General features: G+C 54.8%; 1 protein-coding gene across 1 annotated transcript in view; it reads left to right on the top strand.

Annotated features, from left to right (window-relative positions):
- The window catches only part of AGRN (agrin), a gene marked incomplete at its 5' end in the record, with an annotated part of 43,380 nt that overhangs the window by 13,274 nt on the left and 16,584 nt on the right, over positions 1-13,522 (top strand). Inside the window, 13 exon segments of the mRNA XM_009699703.1 lie at positions 1,197-1,342; positions 1,518-1,623; positions 1,984-2,097; positions 3,995-4,159; positions 5,850-5,993; positions 6,371-6,495; positions 6,911-7,016; positions 7,318-7,701; positions 7,858-7,992; positions 9,444-9,571; positions 12,148-12,262; positions 12,599-12,718; positions 13,438-13,519. Coding sequence (XP_009698005.1) covers positions 1,197-1,342; positions 1,518-1,623; positions 1,984-2,097; positions 3,995-4,159; positions 5,850-5,993; positions 6,371-6,495; positions 6,911-7,016; positions 7,318-7,701; positions 7,858-7,992; positions 9,444-9,571; positions 12,148-12,262; positions 12,599-12,718; positions 13,438-13,519 — 1,870 coding nt within the window.

The following is a 13,522-nucleotide window of genomic DNA, read 5'->3' as shown; positions in this document are numbered from 1 at the left end:
GAGCCTGGCTGCCGCTTTGCTTCCTTCTGCCCCGGGGGCTGCTCAAGGGCCTGGCCAGTGGCCACTATTGACTCGGTACTGAAGGTCCTGGAGTTGGGTGTGCCTTGCTTGGCCAGGCTAAGGACTAAGAACCTGCTGAGTTTTCCCACTGGAGGGGGAAAGCTGTGAGTTAACGCTGGATTGAATCCAAGTACAAGAAGCGCGTAAACCTTGCCGCTCTGACGTGCTGACCTGGCGAGCTGAGATCCTCTGGCTCATTGCATATGTAGCCTAGCTGGGAAAGACTTCAGTGCTGTGGCAGAGCTTAAGGACAGGGGAAGACATAACATGGTGTTTGATCACAGCCCTCCTTGGGGAATTTCAGGTTGATGTCCCTCTGGGAAAAGATCTTAAATAATTCTCTGTGTAATGCCAAATCCCAGCCTTTGATCACTCAATAAGAAGGGCCAGGTTTTCCTTCCCCCTCTTTCCCCTTTAAGAAGCCTTTGAAATCAGCAACATCTCTCTCTTGCTGCTGGAGCTCTGAGCATCTTACGGAGAGGCAGCTAGGCTAGGGACAGAGTTAAGAATATCTGTCTAACCAAACTTCAAACTAAACGCAAACTCCATCTCTTCCTCTGCTCTGGTTTCCATGTTTTGCATTAAGAGCAGCAATCTCTCTGCTGCACGATGTGTTTGGGAGGGCAGGAGAAGGGGAAGGAGTGGGATCAAAGCATGGAGTTGAGCTGTCGCTAAGTCAAGTGGCAACCCTTCCTTCTGTGCATGGCTATTAGCTGTCTGATCTCCAGGTAGCCTGCAGGGCGCTGGTAGTCGCAGGATCCTGGCTTTTGCTCCTGCAGTGATGCTGTAGAGAGGAAGACCTCAGGCCATCTGCTAAAGCATCCCTTTGCAGTTTTCATTATGTAGGCTTAGCACAGTCTTGTGGGAGAATCTGCTTTCTCCGAGGGAGAGGGATCTTCTCTGAGGTCTGGACGTAAGCATCCTGATATATGTGGGCCCAGATTCTGGGGTTGCCTGTGCTGAAGGGGTTAAATCTGCTGTGACTTGGATGAGCCTGTGCAGCTGTGGGATGCTTCCCCTGTCCAGGGCAGAGCCCCGGGTCAGGGAGAGGGCTTTGGCCCCATCCCCTCTGCTTGCCCCTGACTCTGCCCTGCGGGGTGTGAGCCGTTTCTCACCATGGTCCTCCTTCGCTCCAGAGTGCGGCTCAGGGGGCTCAGGCTCCGGCGACGGTAGTGAGTGCGAACAGGACCGATGCCGGCAGTACGGGGGCTGGTGGGACGAGGATGCAGAGGATGACCGCTGCGTGTGTGACTTTACCTGCCTGGCAGTGCCACGCAACCCGGTAAGCAAGCTGGAGTGGTTCTGGGCTGCCTGTTGCAGTCGTCGCTCCCCTCCTCTCTTCTCCCTGGTGGCCTTCCCGCATGCTTTCCTGGGCAGGAGAGGGCATCCCATGGATAGGGAACCTGCCTTCCTGTGCCAGGGACTGCCCTGAGCAGCTTCCCTCCCTGTCCTGGCAGGTGTGTGGCTCTGATGGTGTGACCTACACCACCGAGTGTGAGCTGAAGAAGACACGGTGTGAAAAACGCCAGGATCTCTATGTCACTAGCCAAGGAGCCTGCCGTGGTGAGTCCCCCGAAGGCAGCCAGCCCTGCAGGCTGACACAAGCTGTGTGCGCTGATCCCCAGCCTGCTGCCCTGCAGTAACACATGCCCCTTCCCTGCGGCGAAGCAAGGAAGCGCTCACTAAGGACACAGCGGTGTCTGTGTTGGTTTGCTGATCCCCACTGCATCATTCCTGTCTCATGCCCTGTGCTTTCCCTGGCCAAGGGTAGGACCTCGCCTCATCGCCTGTTCCCAGCATCTCTGCAAGGACTACCTGGTTTTTCAGGAATGCTGCTAACGGCTCGATCCATACATCGGCAATACTGCCCTGCGGCAGCCTGCGTGCCAAAGATAACCTGTACCTCTCTGCCTTCCTCTGCAGCCCTTGCCACAACCCCACCGCCTCTCCTGGTTGTGCACTGCAGCCAGACCATCTATGGATGCTGCCCAGACAACATGACCTTGGCGCTCGGCGTGGGTGCAGCTGGATGCCCAAGTGAGTGAATGTTGTGTTCCCGCCTTGGCGGGGCATGAAGGACCCTCAGGGATGGCTGGAAGGCAGGAGAGGTCAGATGGAGGGGGGGGCCTTGGGGTCCCATCCCAGGGGAAACAAAGGAAGGTGGACCCTCCCCATTCCTTAGCTAACTAGTGGCTTCCCAGGCTCAAAAAGCCTCCATTTATCCCCAGCTCCAGGCTCACAGCGTGCACACCTGGATGCTTTGCCTTCTGTATCTACTACTGATGCTCTTGTCCTGAGTCAACTTCCAGGTCTAAATCCCTCTGAAATGCAGGAAGACAGGATGGTGGCTCAGAACTTGTCTGGTGCTGAGTCCATGCTGGATGCCCCAGAAGGTGCCCCTAGGGCCAGATCATGCCCTCTGTGCCCTCAACCCATTGCGAGAAGCTTAGGGCTTTTCACCGACTGAAGTGACAATAATATGGCTTGTGCCCTTGCACTGCAGGCCGAGGTGGGACAGAGCTTTTAGGTTCAGAAGACAGGATGGTGGCTCAGAACTTGTCTGGTGCTGAGTCCATGCTGGATGCCCCAGAAGGTGCCCCTAGGGCCAGATCATGCCCTCTGTGCCCTCAACCCATTGCGAGAAGCTTAGGGCTTTTCACCGACTGAAGTGACAATAATATGGCTTGTGCCCTTGCACTGCAGGCCGAGGTGGGACAGAGCTTTTAGGTTCACTTTGGGACCTTCTGCAGACCACCCCAGGACCAGCGACTGGTGGGTGACTGCACTGTGCAGGAAGCTGGGCTGGCAAATGTTTCATTAATATTTATTAAATAATTATTGGAGCTGGCACTTTAGCAGAAGATGCATTTTGAAAGGCATTAGCAAATTCTTAACAGCTGAGGCTGTGACCGCCTGTTAGGGAAACACATTACCCCGTCGAGACACGATTCGCACCGTGCACGGGCCTGGCTAACGCCTGCTTGATGAGGATGTAGTGCTGTTTAATGTGCCGTATAATTTAAAAAGCAGTAGCATCCAGAGAATGGCCGGACATCTCCTGGCAGGGGGTGCGTGGGGTGGGCTGGAGGCCGAGGTGAGCTCTGGAAGAGCAGAGGCATGCCGGTGCGGTGTGTGCTGGCCAAGGGGGCCCGGCAGAGCAGGGAGGAGCCGGTGACGGGGATGCTAAGGAGGACACAAGCATTTTGCTTGCAGCATCGCCCTGCCAGTGACGGTGGGTAGTGACGTTCCTCTGTGTCTCTGATGGAAAGCCTGTCCACTGCCCTCTAATCCATGGACACAGCTTCCCAACTGACTAGGATTCAGTATCCCACCCATTTCTGTCCCACCTGTGTCCCTGTGTTGCCAGCAAGCGTACATCAGGAGGTAATTGCCACTTAACCAGCAGCTTGAAGCCCCTAGGGCAGATTTATCCATTGCTGCCTGCTCTGGACCTGCCATTTCCTTACCTCTGGCAGTCTGGGGATGTGCCCATGCACCCTACTTGCTGCTCCCGAGGTCTCCCTTTCTCTCCAGCTCTGCCCCACGTCTCCTTTCTACTGCTCCCTGGGGATAAAGGGAGCGCCTCTCTGTCTATCTTTGGATCATTTCCCTCCATCAAGTTCCTAATTAATGAATTAATAATAAACTTCTAATAGCTTCCTTCCTCTTTGATGTTAATGAGAGAGGAGTTCTTGATGACAGCAAAGCAAGCGGGTTAATCCCTGAAGGTTTTGTTCCCCCCTGTAGCTGGGGCAGAGGAGAAGCGTCAAGAGCAGCCGGTGAAAATTCCTCCTGCCTGACGTGAGGCCACGTTCCTGCCCTGGCTGAGCAGCTCAATGGCCGAGCAGTCGGTCCCTCCGCCCTGATGCAGCCCCCAGCATCCCCCTCCCATCTCCTTGACCAGGACTCAGCTCTCTCTCTCTTTGGTTCACAGGCACCTGCCAATGCAACCCCTATGGCTCCTATGGGGGAGCCTGCGACCCCGCAACGGGGCAGTGCTCCTGCAAGCCAGGCGTGGGGGGCTTGAAGTGCGACCGCTGCGAACCCGGCTTCTGGAACTTTCGTGGCATTGTCACCGACAGCAAGAGCGGCTGCACGCGTGAGTGCGGGCAGGGCTGAGCCCTCCTCACCCCTTCATCCCATGCAACTCTCTGCTGGCACGGCTCCCTGGCCGGCTCTGTGGGGCTCAGGGCATGGGGGGTATCGGTGTCGTGGTATTTAAAACAACGAGCCCAAATGTCAATCCTATTGTAAGTCACCTCCAGCGGCTGGTTTTGCAGAGCTTGATGACTTGCTCTGGCAAGAGAGACGGGGTGGCCCGAAGCATTGCAGAGGTGTGGTTGCTCCCCCATGATGCAGCTTGCCTGGGAGACCATAGAATCATAGGATCGTTATGGTTGGAAGAGACCTCAAAGATCATCAAGTCCAACCATATACCCGATGCCACCATGCCCACTAAACCATGTCTCGAAGCGCCACATCTAAACATTTTTTGAACACTTCCAGGAACGATGACTCCACCACCTCCCTGGTGAGCCCATTCCAGTGCTTAATGACTCTAACAGTGAAGAAGTTCTTCCTAATGCCCAACCTGAACCTCCCCTGGCGCAACTTGAGACAGTTTCCTCTTGTCCATGTCTCCTTCCGTGGGTCTGCTCCCTGCCCAGATGTTCTGCAGGGCTGCTAGAGCCCAGTGTGAATGAGCCCTGGTGTCCCCGCACATGGCAGGTGCGAAGGAATGGGTTTGAAGTGGAAGGAATCAGGCAGTATTTTTGCGCATTGATGCTCACCAGGAATAGCGATGTAAAAACACCGGTAAACAAGCAGGAAGAAAAGCCCTGTTTTTTTTCAAGCTGCATTGGAGAAGCCACCTAAGAAATCCAGCAAGTGCCAACTAGGCAGAGGCCAGAACAGCCAGGGGAAAGAGGAGTTATTGGGAGGGGATTGCAAACAACAGAGAATACGATTCTACCCATCTCTTGCTGAAATCACCGATAGCTCTCTGCCAAGTGGCAGATGTGTCTCAGGCTCCCTGGCCGAGGGGCTGAGCCCAAGTGCTCAGAGGTGGCAAGCTCCGGCTGGAGACACAGTTGTGGAGCTGAAGGGTAGGAAGGATGCTTTGTGCTTCGGAGAGAGGTCAGGCGGGCAAACTCCTGGGTTCCTCTCACGGCTCCAGGAAGGAATGCTTGTCTGAACGCTGGCAGGTCGGGATTCAGTAGGTGCAGGTCAGAGCCAGAAACCTTAAATTGGAAATAAGTTGTCAGCTTTGTAACAGCAAAAGGCATCACACTGCCGAAATGTCTTCCCGAGGCTGTACTTCATTTGCTCTCACCTGTAGTCTTTAAATCAGAGTGGGGTCTCGCTCTGAAAGCAGAATCACGAATGTTGGTAGGTAAAATCATCTGACCTCACGCTAGGCAGACACCAGTGGCTACTGTCTCTTCTACCATCCCTCTCCTTTATCCTGCACGAGAGAGAGGCAGAAGATCTCCTGGGATGGGTGAACTTTCCTACTGGAGCCACATAAATCTTTAAGTGCTGATGGGAACGCGGGGCTGTGGGCTCACAAGCCACAGGACCGTGGTCGGGGGACGGGGCAGGCAGGTTTCTGCAGCTGGTGTGGGGTCAGGGGGTAGGGAGTAGCCGTGAGCATTATGGTCCTCGCCTGGACGCTTCTCCTCGCTCTTCTTTTGGATGGCTGGGGGACCTGGATGAGTCTGCTGTTGGCTCCATAAATCCACCAGCAAAAACAGTGTCTTTTGGTTTTTTTTTTTCCTTTTCTTGCCCAGCCTGTAACTGTGACCCGGTGGGTTCAGTGCGTGACGACTGTGAGCAGATGACCGGACTGTGTTCCTGCAAAACTGGTATCACTGGCATGAAATGCAACCAGTGCCCCAACGGCAGCAAACTGGGCATGACTGGCTGTGAGAAAGGTGAGGGAGCCACGTACCGGAGGGATTGCGTGGGGCACCGAGAAGTGGGTGCTTGGGTTCTGCTGCAGGACAACACATAGGCCTGTGAAAGAAAAGCATCTCTCCCACCCTGCGTGTTTGTGGTTCGGGGTGAAGGGGCCCTGGCCTCCGTTCTTGGCTGGGTTCCTGTTATCTGTGGACTCGTGCACAGCACGAGGGAATGTTTCTCTGTTTGGTAAAAGTCTGTCTTTCCACCGGTCTGAACCACTCTGGCAAGTCCCTGGGAGAACTAAGACCCACCGAGAGGAGAGAGGGATTTTGATTCAGCATAGCCTATTTCTGTATGTTTGGTATGTGCTTTGTTGGTCATCTCTTTCCCCCTTCTCTCCCTACCCCAGACCCGTCAGCCCCAAAATCCTGCGAGGAAATGAGCTGCGAATTTGGGGCCTCGTGCGTGGAAGTCAACGGCTTTGCCCACTGCGAGTGCCCATCCCCGCTCTGCTCGGAGGCCAACATGACCAAGGTTTGTGGGAGAAGCGGCCGTGGGGGCTGAGCAGGGTGTGTGAGGACCGGTGGCTAGCTCAGCTGCGTCGGGCTGGTACAGGCAGCATGGGAGTCCAGTGGCTCTTCCCCCCAACCCAACAAGAAGCAGACAAGCTAGTTGGGTCACAGTCTTTGGTGCATGGGGAAGGGTGACGTGCGAGTCGTAGATGGCTCCCAGCAGAGCGGGATGCTCCGTGCCCCATCTGGCACCTGTGAGCTGCTCTGCTCCTGGGCTTCCGCAGCCCACCCTTGGGTGCCTCTGCGCAGACCATCGCCTCTTTGCCTCAGAGGAACTCCTGCAAAGCCTCTGCTTCCAGCATTTAGAAATTGGTTGGTTTTGCCCAGGGCTTGGAGGAGGGCAGAGGTGCAGCTGACATTTCCCCTCTTCCTCCCAGGTGTGTGGCTCTGATGGTGTCACTTATGGGGACCAGTGCCAGCTGAAGACCATCGCCTGCCGACAGGGACAGGTCATCACGGTGAAGCATGTGGGGCAGTGCCACGGTGAGTGTCTGCTGCTCTCGGCGCTGGGGCAGTGCCAGCTCTCTGGCCTGATGCTAGACCCGGGTCTGGCTGCTTCCCTCTGCAGCTCCTCCCTGTGCCGTGACATGGGGGTGTTAGGGCAAAGGTTGGACTCGATGATCCCAGAGGTCTCTTCCGACCAAATCGATTCTGTGATTCATGGCACAGCAGATGCACTGCCCGGGGCAGGTGCCTGAGGGTTTGCAACATGCTTCCCGGTGTCACCGCCAGCCTTTCCCAGACCTGCCCCTCCTTACCTACCTTATCTTGCTGCCCATTTCAGAGTCCATCACTCACACAAGCCACACCTCACCACCTACACCTCTGCCCACGCTGCCCTTGGACAAATTAATCCTTCCTCCACCGCTGCGACTCACCACCCAGGCTCCAGAACCCACCGAGCTGGCTACCAGCTCCCTGCTGTTGGAAGCCAGACCTACTGAAAGAGGTCACCCTACAACAAGACGCATCACGACTGCCAGACCAGCCACTACACCGTGGATGACTCACGGGGCGTATAAGACCACCGTCCGCCCTCTCTCCACTGCACCAGTGGTCCTGGCCACCACCCAGCCTGCCTACGTTGGATCAGGCAGCGCAGAAGGCAGTGGAGACCAAGAGATGGGCATCAGTGGAGACCAGGAATCTAGTGGGGCAGGCTCTGCCGGTGAGTGGGCGCTGCTTAGGTTTGGCAGGTCGATTGTGGGCTAAACCATACCCTGTCCCTCGCGACAAAATGAAGCTGTGTCTCAGCCTTGTTCTCTGACACAGAGGTGAGGTCTTAACCTCTTGCTGGTGAATTCTTCCTCTTAATGCCCTGCAGGGGAAGAGGAGGTGGAGGAAAGCCAGGTAACTTCTACCCCAGCCATCGAGAGGGCAACGTGTTACAACACCCCGCTGGGATGCTGCTCTGATGGCAAGACTGCGGCTGCTGATGCAGAAGGCAGCAACTGTCCGGGTGAGTTTGTCCTCGGGGCTGGGCTCCGGGCTCCTTTTCGGTGGTCAGGAGTCAGACTGAGCTCTTGCAGGGTGCAGGAGAGGGAGAGATACCACCGAGAGCTGCCCGACGGGGAGAGCAGCACGGTGCTGTGCTTGCCTGGCTGGCAGCAAGCATGGTTCCTGTGTCCAGTCTGGGGGCTGGCGTGTCCCTGGGGGACATGGGGACGTGCTGAGCCATGGTAGCTGGCAGACATTGTGCCCACCTGCCACAGCCCCCAGCAGCCAGCCCCAGTGCTGCTGTTCACATGGGGAGCCAAGGCACTCTGCAGTTTTCTTCGCTTAGGTGACCGCTTTCTTCCTTGAGTGCTACAACCTTAAAAATTCCACCAGTGTTTTACCTGGGCTTCTGCAGAGCTCACGAGTGGCGCTAGGGAGGATGAGGGAATTTCTTGGATCTATGTCGATCACTGTAAAGGGAGCTGGGCTGACCAGGACCAGTTTGGTGCCAGGGCAGGCAGGGAGAGCAGCTGTAGCCTCTGTTTCTCTGCTGGGCTTCCCAGGGAGTCTGAGCTTCTCGACTCACGCTGTGATTCCCAGGGGTGCACGCTGCTCTCATGACGTAGGTGGGATCTGTCTTGCCTATGTACAGCCCCTTTCAAGCTGTCCATGTTGAGGAAAGACAGAGCCACCTGTGTTGGTTGCCCTGGACGTACATCCTCGTTACCCTAAAAATTGTTGCTCTGGGGTCATCTCCCAGATGTTTCCCCACTGCTCACTGAGGTCCTTCCTAACTGTCCCCATTCCTTGGGGTTTCCAGCAGGACATCCCCTTTTGGATGGAGATCACCTTCCGCTTTTAACCCACGCAAGGAGAGCTGCTGGGAACCTCCCCGATGGTTACCCACAGCAGGGCTCTTTTCTGTAGCTGCCTCTGCCCTCCCACAGCTCCCCTGGAAGGAAACCACACCTTGGGGGTCCTGTTGCAGTTTCAGTCTGGTTTTGCAAGGCTAGGCTTAGCGTGTTAGTTGGCAGGATCTCTACTTCCCTATCCCAGCACAAGTCTTCTCCTTGTCCAGAGTCCACGTTTCGCCCTCCTCTGTGCCCTTTTTGCATGCACGTGTCTGATCCTGCCGTATTGACTGTGTGCTGCTCTGGCTAACGTCTTTCTCTTGTTACTCAGCCGGTGCAGGGGGGCTGCTCTCCGGGCCGGAGCTCAGAGGAAATCGTATGGTAAAAGCTGCCATCTCCAGCCTGGTCTTTGCCATCTGCTCCAGCACCCTCTGATACTAATCCTCCATGGCGCTCTCCCAGAACCATCCAGACTAACCCCAACACTGGCACTACCCGCACACTGCCATCACCCTTTCCCCCCCTAGGGACTCGAACGCTCCTTACGGCTCTCAGCCACACGCCTTTCCCCTGCCCACGAGCCAACTAAAGGCGTTTGTCTTCTTTCCCCTCCTTCCCATAGCTACCAAAGTTTTCCAAGGAGTCCTCATCTTGGAGGAGGTGGAAGGCCAAGAGCTGTTCTACACACCTGAGATGGCTGACCCCAAGTCAGAGCTCTTTGGGGAGACAGCCAGGAGCATCGAGAGCGCGGTGAGTTCTTTGTGCTTGATTTAGAGTCTGGCTAGGATTTTTCTGGCCTTGGTAAAAGAAGAGAGGACCGTGCCCACTTCTGCACTGTGGCGGACAGATGACTAAAACCCAAATGTTCACTTCCAGAAATAACTGGTTCTCAGGCGAGCAGGCGTTCTCCGAGGTGTTGCTAATAAGCGGGCTTGTCCGTTCGAGTGGCTGGGTTCCCGTGGGGAGCCAGGCTGTGGCACTTATTAGGACAAGAGGAAACAGCCTCAAGTTGTGCCAGGGGAGGTTCAGGTTGGAAATTAGAAAGAACTTCTTCACTGTCAGAGTCGTTAGGCATTGGAACGGGCTCCCCAGGGAGGTGGTGGAGTCAAAAAACGTGTTCAAAAAGTGGTGTTCAAAAAACGTTTAGATGTGGCGCTTCGAGACATGGTTTAGTGGGTTTAGCGGGCATGGTGGTGTCAGGTGTATGGTTGGACTTTATGATCTTTGAGGTCTCTTCCAACCATAATTATTCTACTTGCGTCTGCTTGGCCTCCAAGGTACCAGCTCTCTGCGGAAAGGCTACCTGCTTGCTGTGCTTCGTTGGAGGGACCAAGCGCTGCCTGCTTTCTGGGCACTGCGCCCCGGGTGCCTCTTACGGTACCCTGGGCCAACATCACCCTCTGTAACTGCAGATGCTCTGTTGTCCCAACCATGGGAACCCGCTGTGGGTTTCCTCCTGCTTTGCCTTCTCATTTTTGATGGCTTCTGGAGAGGCCGTGGTCTGTCGTTGCTGTCAAATGGGAGCACAGAGACGTATCTGCAAAATGTGTTGAGTGCCTTGGAGGAACATTGCTCCATGTTCGTTTTTTTGTTGTTTGTTTTTTGGGGATTTTTTGAGGTGGGCTTAACCTACGAAAGTTGGGGGTGAACATGGCTTATCGCCAGTGCTTTTATGGAGTGGGCACTTAAGAGTGTAAGGAGGTGATGCACTGGTTCTGTCTAAGAGGTACCCTCTGTCAATTTGTCTGATCTGTTTTTAATCTACCTGTGTTATTTGTATCTACCACATGCTGTGTCAGTGGGTTCCATCCTTTATTATGTGCTGGGTCAAAAATTATCCTTTTTCAGCTTGATCTTGGTGGTGGGACTGTTCAGATGAGAGGTTCTGCCTTAACGCCCTGGATTTCCCAAAGTGTCCTTATCTCCATGAACAGCCTTTAGACAAAAGTGTGTCCAAAACCCCTTCGCACCTCCAGTTCAGCTACACAACTTGAGAAGCTCCTTGTGTAAATCCAGTCTCCCACCTTTAAGGAAATCCCCCCTTCATTGCCAGCTCTGGGAGTAGGTGGACGTTGCGTGGCGATGTGTACGTATGGATATGCCAAGGAAGTGCTGGGGGGGGGGTAGCGACATTATACTGTAGCCTGCAGTGTGGCACAGCAAATACAAAGCATCTTTGCAAGGAGATTAACATATTTAGAGCTGGTTCCAAGCTGCACTTAGAAGTTGGCAAGCCTTCAGTACAGTCGTATAAGCAGATGTGTGCCTGGCATACGGACCATATGGTTCATGCAGTTCTGTATCACAATAGCAGTATTTCCCAATATAACAGTGGCTTCTATCTGAGGATGCAAACATGCACACAAAAGCTTCATTCACTGGGTGATCCATTCTCCGCCACTCTGAGAAGGCAAGAGGCTTTGCTGGTTTCTGGGTTTCCCAGGCTGGGGGAAGTGAAGGCATGGCACAGGGTTTCTGTCTTGGAGACCGTCTGTGGCTGAGCCGAGAGCTCCTGCCGTGGCCCTGGGCTGCAGAGTCCTGTTGTCCCTGTGCACCCTACCTGGAAACGTCCATGGATGCGATGTGCTCCTTTACCCCTCTGAGATCGCTATGCCCGAATTTATAGGGGCAGATTATACCATGGGACCATTGTTCAGTTAATCACTTTCTTCTGTCTTTGCTTGAAGCCGAGGGAAGGAAGCAGTGGCCTCTAGCTGGGACGACTGCCGGTCCGACACGAGGCTGGACAGATAGCTAGCAAGGGTTAAGTTAAAGTCCTGACTTGCTGTAAGCTTTGGACTGTCGCCGTCTCCTTCGTGTGACTTCAGACAAATCCCACAATGTCCGAGAGCCAAGTTTTAAAAGGCAATCAGGTACTTAAAGATGCAGAATGGGGCCTTATGGGATTTTCCAAAGTGCCTAAGCAGGTTTATGCAGCTTTAGAAGAGATCAGTAAGACTTAGATGCCACACAATAGAAAATCCCTATATGAACTGCAAGGAGTCTGGTCTGGCTGTGTTCCACTCTTCTTCACGGGTACGCTGGGGACAGCTCGCTTTCCCCACACTATTTCTGGATCCTGTTCTTACCTTTGACCGCAGACCATAAAGAATAGGGAACGACTGAAATTATCACCCTACACAAGGGAGCCCTGCTCTCTTCATGTGGCAGTGGGATGTCTTGCAAAGGTTTGGATGCAAACACCTGCGGATTGAAACCAAGAAGACTTGCTGAGACTCAAAACCTTTTACTGAAAGGACCTATGTCCTAGGATCTCCCCGTTAATCAGTTTGTTTATTTTTTCTCCTTCACCTCCGACCAACTAGTTGGATGAGCTTTTCCGCAATTCTGATGTTAAGAAGGATTTCAAGAGCATCCGTGTCCGAGACCTGGGGCAGAGCAGCGCTGTCCGTGTCATTGTGGAGTCCCACTTTGACCCAGGTAAGATCCTTCCCGGTGCTCATTCTCTGTGGCATCACCATCTGCTTGAGGAGGGAGCAGGCTCTCCCAGTGGGGCTTCCAGCCTGAGGAACACGCACGTGGCAAGGACCGTGAAAGAACCTTTTTAAAATTTGCCAAGGCTCTGTCTTCTGTCCAGCAAAATCAACAGATGCTGGGAGGAGGTGCGCTCTAAGCTGCTGCCTGGAAGGATGGAAGCATTTCCCTAGGGAAAGGAATGATTTGGATGCATTGTGGGGAGGTCAGGAGAGAGAAACTGCTAGGTGAGCCTCCATCTTCACTTCTGCCTTTCTCCTTTCTCCTCCTGGCTACGATCAGCCACTTCCTACACGGCCGCTGATGTCCAAGGGGCCCTGCTGAAGCAGATCAAAGCTTCCAAGAAGAAGACCATCCTGGTGAAGAAGCCCCAGCAGGAGCACGTCAAATTCATGGACTTTGGTGAGCCTCCCTTGTCTGCGGTCAGTCCCTCTCTCTTGGTTTAGGCTTTCGAACGGGCAGGCTGGCTCTTCTGGTCTTGCCAGGACCTTTCATCTGTAGCAGTAACCCATCAAGTCCTTCCCCAGATAGTGCTCTCCAGAGCCAGGGCTCAGAGGTTAGTCCATGTGCCTGGACTTGTTCTCAACTCGGGAAGGGGTTTACCTCCCCATAAGGAGGTTAAAATTGCCCCTCTCTTCCACAGCCCACGGCAAGCAGCCGTGCTGCACCGTGGCGATGTGACACAGCCCTGGGTCCTGGAAAGCTAGCCTTTCCTGGTACTCCCGAGGGGCTGGCCATCCTAGCCCACCTGATTTCATGCCGATAAACCTGAAACACTGATTTTTCCAGGAAAGAAAAGCTCATGGCCACACCTGCGCTGGGCACGCAGCTCTGCTCTGCCTGAGAGCACGGCTACCCCGTGCCAGGGTGGGGGGAGAGGCAGGACTGCGGTGCTGGGGGGACACGCACCCCGTGCCGGCAGCTGCCGGACCCGTAAGCCGGGCCGTGCCCTGGGACCCGGAGTGCGGAGGGGAAGAGGGCTCTTGGGCTTTTGGGGGTGCGGTAGCCCTCCCCGCAAAAGCCTCTCTCCTGCCATCTCCCCCCAAAAGCCCGAGTGGCTTTGCCTTCCGCCGGAGCGGGTTGCAAAGCACCATCCTTCATTGCGTTTTGCTGTATTTCAGACTGGATCCCCAGGCTTTTCACCACCACTGTAACCACAACCACAGCCACCACCATGGCACCCGCTACCACCCGGCGGCACACCCC

The sequence above is a fragment of the Cariama cristata genome, unplaced genomic scaffold (genome assembly GCF_000690535.1).
Source record: "Cariama cristata isolate BGI_N322 unplaced genomic scaffold, ASM69053v1 scaffold25574, whole genome shotgun sequence".
NCBI lineage: Eukaryota > Metazoa > Chordata > Aves > Cariamiformes > Cariamidae > Cariama > Cariama cristata.
Note: the sequence above shows the minus strand (reverse complement) of the source record. Positions and strands in the feature narration are given on the sequence as shown.